General features: G+C 37.5%; 1 protein-coding gene across 1 annotated transcript; it reads right to left on the bottom strand.

The window, feature by feature from the left end:
- Positions 1-1,216: 1,216 nt before the first annotated feature.
- LOC113099330 (phospholipid-transporting ATPase IC-like) lies at positions 1,217-7,262 on the bottom strand (the record flags this gene model as incomplete). The annotated part of the gene is made up of 11 exons (XM_026264346.1): positions 1,217-1,624; positions 1,729-1,859; positions 3,117-3,255; positions 3,347-3,571; positions 3,659-3,742; positions 3,903-4,126; positions 5,207-5,393; positions 5,845-5,959; positions 6,599-6,674; positions 6,767-6,878; positions 6,990-7,262. Coding segments are annotated over 11 exons (1,803 nt in total), but the record flags the coding sequence as incomplete, so codon positions are not given.
- Between the last annotated feature and the right edge of the window lie 1,759 nt (positions 7,263-9,021).

Genomic DNA, 9,021 nt, shown 5'->3' with positions numbered 1-9,021 from the left:
TTAATCGAAAAGATTTAAGTCTAGCAGTGTGTACTGAAAAGAGCTTTTGCAGACAAGTACTAACAATGCTCCTATTAACCACAAACCAGTCAATAAAGAGCTGCTGAGGCTAGCTGTCTTTGCAGAGAGAACTATGTAAAAATACAAAGAAAAGAAAAGCCTTTACCTCAATCTTAATCGATGTGGTTGGTTCAGGCTTTTTTAAAGTTCCTCAAAATCCACTTCAGTCACTAGAATGGTGTACAAGAATACCTGTACCAATTATAGATTAAAACACTTGAAATGTTACCTGCTAAATAAACCGTATTAAACTAGCCTTCACTTCAGTGGGGTTAGCAAATCTGGTTTGTTGGTTTTTATAAATGCTTTGGGCACTTGGCAGGCTAATAGACCAACTAAATGATAAGCTAACCTGCAAACCATTTTGAGCTGGTTTAAGTGATTTTTGTTTTAAACAGGGGATGGCAGACTAGCAAATAAGCCTAGATTATTTAACACTGAAAGACTAGGGAGGAGTGTTTGCAAAGTAAAAAGCTCATGCACATAAAATCCTCTCAGAGCACATCTACCCAAACCAAAGATTGATCCAAGGGTAAAGACAATCCAAAAAAATAAAATAAATAACAATCAGTGTGTGTTTCTGAAGCTATTGAGATGCCTGGCTGACTATATTTGACAGGTGTAAAGAAAATACACAAGATTTTGCCGGTTTTAAAATCCCATTGAAGCTTCACATTCACACACAAACTTGTTCTCAGGCAGCTGTTAAAGGTTAAAGGGCATGTTATTATGGTGAGCCTCGTTCCTCCTCCTGTCCTACAGGGGGAGCCAGAGAGCCTGTGGAGCACTTTTCATTCAGTGCAGGAAGGAGACAAATTGGAATAATAACTGTTACAGAAAATAAAAAAGGTAATATGGGTAAAATGCGTGTTTTGAAATAAAATAAAACCATTGTTGAACATTTTCACGCTATTGTCTGTTTATTTATCTAGCCTGGATTTCACTGCAGCAATGAAGAAAAAATTATATATTTTCGATTAAATATATTTATTTGTAAAATTGTATACAAAAATACAAGGATATTTAAAAGCTCTAACATTACAAACTAAAGATGATGGGATTCACGTTTTGTCAACCATTTGGTGCTATGATGATCATAATGTTATGAAAAATCAGAGATTTACAACCTTTTTTTTGCATTTTAAAATGTTCAAACCCTCCCCATAACATTAAGTATTGGCAAAATAGTCACCATCAATTAGATTAGGTGTGTTCTGGGCCTCCATTTTAGAAATGCACCAAAATCCCTTGGTTTCTGGACTTTTTTAGTTAAAATATTTGCTACTTATATCACATTTTCAGCGCATGACAAAACACACTGAAGATGCTAGCATGCCACATCACCACTATTCATTTCTATAAGTGAACCCTGTGGAGATTCTTTCTTCAGACTGTCTGCCGTAACTCTCCTGTCCTGTGGGGGTGCCGTAGAGGGAAGCCCAACTCCTGTGGTGATTAACTTTCCAAAACCTTTTCCTTGGGACATCGCATAGGACGAACGACGCTGAAGGGTACCTCTCTGAAACCACGACTTCAGCTCGACAGGCTCATTCGAGCTGCGGATCTGCATTTGGAAAAAGGACAATACGGTGAGCACAGACAATAACACAACGTGTCTTATATGCAAATTGTGACAAAAGGATTTGTGATAGGAAAGTGGAGATCCACCTTATGTTTGTTGGGGTTTGCTAGCACAACACCTAAGGCCCGTATTGTTATTGAGGGAAGGACAGCAATACAGGTGGTCACACATATGGTCAGCCAAATCTCAGGGGTACTGTAAGCGTTTGGTGATGCTCCTGAAATTACAAGGTTCAGATAATCAACAGCATTTCAACATTTAGGGAATCTGCTTGAAATCCATATAAATAGTTTGCATTCTTTATATTTCACAGATTTTTGACACTGCCTCCTGGTGGTGTGTAGAAATACAGAGAGTCTCCAAAATTCTGATTGTGTAAAAACAGATTCACATGCTCATGCTCATATAATTATTTTACCAAAATAAAAGGGTTCATACAAAAATCATGTTATTTCGTTTTCCAGCATCTTTTGGCTCTTTGTACCCTTTCCAGCAACGACTCTATGATTTTAATATCCATCTTTTCAAACTGAGGACAACTGAGGGACTCATATACAACTATAATAAATGCTCACTGAGAATGTGTATATTTTTCCTATTTTGCATAAATATCGTATTAAGTCATTTTTATAATTCAGCTATTATTTTCTCTTGTGGACTATATGTACATTTTAAAGTTTTTTGTGTGATTATTCAGGTCAGTACTAAATAAAAAAATAACATGCATTTTGTATGATCCCTTTTATTTTGTTAAAATAATTAACATTTTGCAGATACTGGAAAGTGTATGCAAAATTTTAACCACTGAGTAAATATGTGTAAAACTAAATCTATGAAACTGAAAATGAATGACAAATATTTTGTTTTCTAATATTCATTCTAAATTGTAAAAATATTTACAAATTTAAGTTATTACAAAATTTTACAAAATTCTTTCGAATATTCATTATTTTCAGTTAAAATATTTAATCAGCGTCTAACGTCTGACATTCAAAAACAAATGTAATATAATTACAAACATTTACTCTCAGTTATAAAATATTTAATTGGTCCATATTATTTTTAAGTCTATAACACTAATAGAAAAAACTTATAAACTTATTAACTTATATAATTGTACATAATATTAAAATGCATTTTGTTATATCCACATAAAGTCAAAAATCAGTTGTTTACTTCTAAAATCTATGATTTCATATATATATAGTGTGTGTGTGTGTGTGTGTGTGTGTGTGTGTGATTTGTGATTCCGACAAATCATGGAAACCAGTACAATCATAAAAATATATTTCATACTTGTCATATATTTTAGTTAAAATAAAACTAGCACTGAAATTACTTTTTACAAGTGCATTTTCTATATATTAGAGCCCTGATGGGGCGTTATAAAAAGTTTACTACTTGATTAAATGCATCTCTTCTTTCAGGGATATGTTATTTACATGAACAATGATTAATCTGCAGACGTGAATACCCAGAAAAAAGTAGTCTTTGGGTGAGGCGGTGAAGAGCCGAGCGCTATGGAGAGCCAGCGTGGACAGAAAGAATGCCACCAAACTAAAAACAACTGCTGCAACGCTGTACTTGGTCCAGAATTTTGTATGTAGAATAACCTAAAACCGACAGGCAGAAACAAAATTATACTTTTATTTAATCACACATTTATGAAATATTATCGTAGCCTTGGTTGATGCATCTAGTTACCTCAACAGTCATGGTGAGCACTACAGATGTTTGAATCGTTACGGCTAAAGTCTGATAATCGAGAGCAAAGTACTGTAATATTCCCATAGGGATGAAGAACAGGATGATGGAGGTGTAGACCGAGTATAGGAGCGTGATGGCCAGAACTAAAGGATTGAACAGCTGCTTCTTCTGTCCAATCGAGTAGATCTCAGGCCAACACAGACAACTCTTAGCGCTCACATCCTATCATTGAGTAAATATAAACAGTAAGACTTCTAGATGAACCAATCAGATGTTAGATTTCTTGTGATCTGTTTTTATTTACCTTACCTGTTCAAAAAAACCCATGCACTGTATAGGAAGGGATGTGTACAGTGTTGTGTAGAGGCTAATAAACCAGCTCTCATACATAGGCTGGAAAAGAGAGAAAAATGGACCAAAATAAGCTGCTCATGTCATTTCTTAGAGAAACAATACCGCATGTTGTTTTGACAGATAATGTAATGACAGATATTTTTGCAGTGTGGTTGGAGTTGGTGGGTGTAAAGGGGATTAAGTGACCTAGTTGCTCTACCTGAGCGCTGAAGCCATTGTAGAAACTATACCAAATGTGCACCAGAGCAAAAGCAGTGGTTTTGTAGAGGAAATAGCGCAGAAGGATGCAGATGCGGTAGTATGACCAGTGCCCGTGTACCAGCAGCAGCCTGCGAAGGAAGCTGAACTGAGCCAGAGCGAAATCTGCATTCTGCACCGCCTGACTGCCCTCCATGCCACAAAGACCAACGCCTATATGTGCCGCTGGTGAATATACGAGAGATTAGTTGATTAGCAATGTGAGAGAAATTTACTACAGAAATAACAAATAATGCATTTAAAGGGATAGTTCACCCAAAAATGAAAATTCGAAAATAAATTACTCACCCTCAAGGCATCCTAGGTGAACATGACGTGCTTCTTTCACACAAATCCATTCAGAGTTATATAAAAAATGTCTTTGATCTTTGATTTGGCACTCAGTGGGTGTTGCAATGCATTAGTCCAAAAGAAGTGAAATACAAAAGCGCCCATCCATAATAAAAAGTGTGTCACACGACTCTGGAGGGTAAACAACGGACGTCTGTAGCGAACCCATTTGTTTTCGTAAGAAAAAAATCCAGATTTAAAACATAGTAATCACTATAATCTAGCTTGCGCTCACTGTTGTAAAAAGGAAGCAGTTCTGGGGAATGATTTAATTGAGGTCAGTGTTGCTCATGTACCGGTGAAATGCTCATCTCGTGGAAACCAATGCTTGTTTACACGATCAAAGGAAGCAAAGTTTCCTTACTTTAGCAAAGGAAAACCAGTCTCTTTTTGGTTTATATCTAAATCCTCCGACATTCTTCTTTACAAATCCTCATTTGTACTATTAATTAGTGACCGGTATTTTGTTTTGAGTTTTCACGTTCGTCACTTCTAAGGGGAGAACTTCATGCGCAAAGCTGACCCCCATGTGTCATTCCCCCGGAGCTGCTTCTGTGCACAACAGTTAGCACAAGCTAGATTAAATAGATTTTTTACGTTTTAAATATGGTTCTTTTTCTTACAGGAGGACTTTGTTCATCCACTGGAGCCATGTGAGACACTTTTTTTGATGGATGGCCACTTTTTGTTTCACTTCTTTTGGACTGATGCACTGCAACACCCGCTTAGTGCCATTAAACAGTTTGAAAGATCAAAAACCATTTTTAATATAACTCAAACTGGATTCATCTGAAAGACGAAAGTCATATACACCTAGGATGCCTTGAGGGTGAGTAATTTATGCCCTCATTTTCATTTTTGGGTGAACTAACCCTTTAAATAGTTGCGGTTTTGATCGAACAGGAAATCTCTCACTCTTGATCATGTTGACATCGTTGGCACCATCGCCTATCGCCATTGTAATCGAAGTTGAATACTTCCTGACCATCTCCACCACTTCCGCTTTTTGCGCCGGTGTGACACGACAGCACAATACAGACTGGCACTGATCGGACAGAGCAACAAACTTTGCCCCCCATTCTGGCTCTCTGGTCAATTCTGCCTGTAATGTTAAGAAAATAAACAATAACACATTAATACATCATTAATATTGTGAAATTATCGCAATTTAATATAACTGGTATGTATTGTAATATATTCTAAAATTCGGTTTTGTAAAGCTGAATTTTCAGCATCATTACTCCAGTCTTCAGAGTCACATGATCCTTCAGAAATCATTGTAATATACTGAGTTGCTGCTCAAGAAACATTTCTCATCATTATCAATGCTGAAAACAGCTGCTCAATATTTTTGAGGAAACATATACCTTTTTTTCCCACAAAAGAATAGCATTTGTTAGAAATAACAATATTTAAATGTATGTAACATTACAAATGATCAACCTAATTCATCCTTCCCGAATAAAAGTAGTACTTTCTATTAGTATACTGTATATATTCTATTCTAGAATGTTCCGATTTAAAAGCGTGAACCTTTGGCTTTATATGCTCACCAGTTCAGGACCCGAAATTACTAGTGCTGCTTTGCTCTTCACTGCTTTTCTGCTTGTGATCCAAACCTCCGGCTCTTTAGACTTGACTTCTGGAGAAGGAGACTCTAGAAGCTGCCTGGAGATGTTGACAACACTCAAGTTGCGTCAGATTACATGTGAATGTGTATTTGCATAATAGGTACAATAAAAAAAAATTCCAGCATCAAGTAATCTTTCTGTTCTCAAAAATCCACATCCTTATTAGAACCCATCTGATGCTTAACAGACAGCTATATGGAGAGGATGATGGACCAATGAAATGTCATTGTGGGTGTGGCTATCTAGCGTGACGTAATAATAATAGAAACAAAGCAAAATGACCAACTAGTCGTAACCATTCTTCTATATGCTTCATACGGTGACAGGTGGTGGATACAGTTTGAGGCTGCATCCGAAATCCCATTTTTCCCTTCTACAAAGTCGGCGAAAAATGGTTTGCTAAAAAAGTAGCATGTCTGAATTCACAGTCATCAAACGGCTGCAAGTAATTACTTATTCAAAAGGAGTACCTGCTCAGAGAATGTGATTTCGGACACAGAACATCTAGAAAATGTGTGGTCAGAAAACTGTCATCAATTGTCATTTCAGCACATTGAAACTCAATTTTACACTATTTGCTTTGGGAGGTTTGCGAATTGGGTGCTTGTCACAGTAACATCTGATTCAAATAATCTCAGATTGTAGAAATGTTAATAATATGCCTGTATTTTCTGACCTAAGTTCCTCCCCTTGGATTAGGGTCGTGTCTGGATCCATAAGTTTGCAGGCATATCCCACATTCACAGCCGTTTCTGTTGGGAAGAAGTTGCAAACAGCGGACATTTTTTTTTCATTTTCTGCTTTAGGTTGTTGAAACCAGTTAACACAAATGTTGAAACAGCACCTGTTTTGTCTCCTGTCAGCACCCACACCTTCAGACCCGCCCTCCGCAGGGTGGCGATGGTCTCAGGGACACCTTCCTGGAGACGATCCTCAATGGCAGTCACGCCCAACAGCTACACAAACAGGACTGTTTAATGACAGAATGCTAAATGCTTTCAATAATCTGCCATGCTAAAGTTGACTCCAGAGACAATTAGTGTTACATAATAACTCCCTTTGAGTACCGTTAAGTCTTTTTCCATTTGATCATATATCTCTTCGAGCGCGGTCTCCTGGTCTCCTGTGGATGTGCCCACTTGACTGAGGGTGCGGCTCCACTCCGTCCACAGGGCTTCAGGAACCGAGCGCACCGCCACACACAGAGTCCTCAGACAGCCCTGAGCGAACAGCTGCCAACCGCACACACATCCAAAGACATCAACAAATGCCTCATACGTAAACTCGTAATCAACCACTTTCCTTTCACACCAAGAACGATAACTATGAAGATAAGTATATTAGCATCCACACCAACACAAAATAACGCTGTTTAATTCATGATAAGCATGGTGCAGTTATATCATCTGCTACTTTAAAGGGGTCATGAAGTGAGCAACAAAAATTCCCTGGATATTTTGACATGTTGTAGCTACTTTAAAAACACCCTGTAAGTTTCAGAACTCTATCTCTTTCTAAACTTTCTGGTTAGTCTAAAGACAGCTTATTTTGAAGCCAGTTTACCAAAGTGACAGCTTGTGGAATATACGACTATGATGTAACCGTGTGGATAAACACTGCCTGCTTCTACATCACTGCCTGTTTAGCTCCGCCCACCAATTCACTATGCAGAAACCAAACAATAAAGATGGCTCTAAAGACAAGAGGATGCTGTGCATTGCTAAGTTGTAGGAAAACAGCCGTTGAATAGTCTTCCTTGAAGAGTGGGTTAACTTTATTTTCAGTGAAGATCCAGACCGAGTCTTGTCCTTGGTCCATTGTTTACTTAATTTTATTTGTAGATTCATTTACAAACAAGGCACAATTTGACGTGGGATTTTCAAAAAGATGACGATGCTGTGCCAACTGTATTGGATCTCTCAGTAATGTCTCAACACGAGTATGAGTAACTGGTTTTATTACGTGATCACTATTGCTTTGTCTTTTCTTACAGTTTGTTTTGAGTATTCAAGCGTTTTTTGACCTAAATCACAACAGCGCCCATCTATGAAGGATGTAGGCAGTCAAACATACAAGGCCCATACAAGGTATTAAGGCCCATTCACACCAAGAACGATAACTATAAAGATAACGTTATTGAGGTCCACGACAGCAAACGATATCGTCTGTTTATTCTAAGCGCACGCTCTTCTGGCAATTTTAATTCTCAAGCTCATTATAGCAGGACGGATTCTGATTGGCTGTCAATTTTTTTTATCGTTCATCAACTGGAAAAAATATATATTTTTAGATTCCAACGATATAATTTCTCTTTGTCTTTATCGTTATAGTTGTGGTGTGGACTCTGCTATTCTTTAATATTGAGAAGGATTTTTAGAACAATATCTTTATCATTATCTTTATAGTAATGCCCAAACGCCTATTAGTGGTGGAAATCTTTGAAGAGATTCGTTCATTTTCCGTTCGTTCATCGAAATGATTCGTTCAGACTAGTGCTGTCAAAATTAGCGCGTTAACGCATTCGATTAATTTGAAATATTTAACGCGTTAAAATAAAATAACGCAATTAACGCGGTTGCAGTTTTTTTTATTTCCAGTTGTGGCCTATGTATGTTCAACGTGCAAAGAAATATGGATAAGACCAAGGAAGGACTTTTAGACGGAAAGTTTCAGTATAAAACTCTGCCGGATTACTCTTCAGTCTGCCACAAGAAACATTATGACTGTATGACTGTAACAGTGCGTAAATCAGACCTTTCTGTAACGCTAACGTTAATAAGCTTAAACGAAAATAAAGAAATAATTGTGTAGCGGAGTATTTTTTGAACACATTGCCGCGAACTGTCAATCACTCCTGTGCGCGTGCATCACTGTCCTCCTCAGCTGCAGCAACTTGCGCTCTCTCTCTTCATCAAGCTTTAAAACAAAAAGGGACGAAAAGATCATATTGTCTTTGGGCATAGGCTATAGATTAATTAGATAAATGAATATCTAAATTTGTGCCTTGCCGTCTACGGTATTTTTTTAGAACTTAGAAAAAAGATGCTGCAGCCAATGAGCAGCCAGCGGGGCTGCAGGACGACTCAACCTCCGCAGACA

The sequence above is a fragment of the Carassius auratus genome, unplaced genomic scaffold, assembly GCF_003368295.1.
Source record: "Carassius auratus strain Wakin unplaced genomic scaffold, ASM336829v1 scaf_tig00216905, whole genome shotgun sequence".
Taxonomy (NCBI): Eukaryota; Metazoa; Chordata; class Actinopteri; order Cypriniformes; family Cyprinidae; genus Carassius; species Carassius auratus.
Note: the sequence above shows the minus strand (reverse complement) of the source record. Positions and strands in the feature narration are given on the sequence as shown.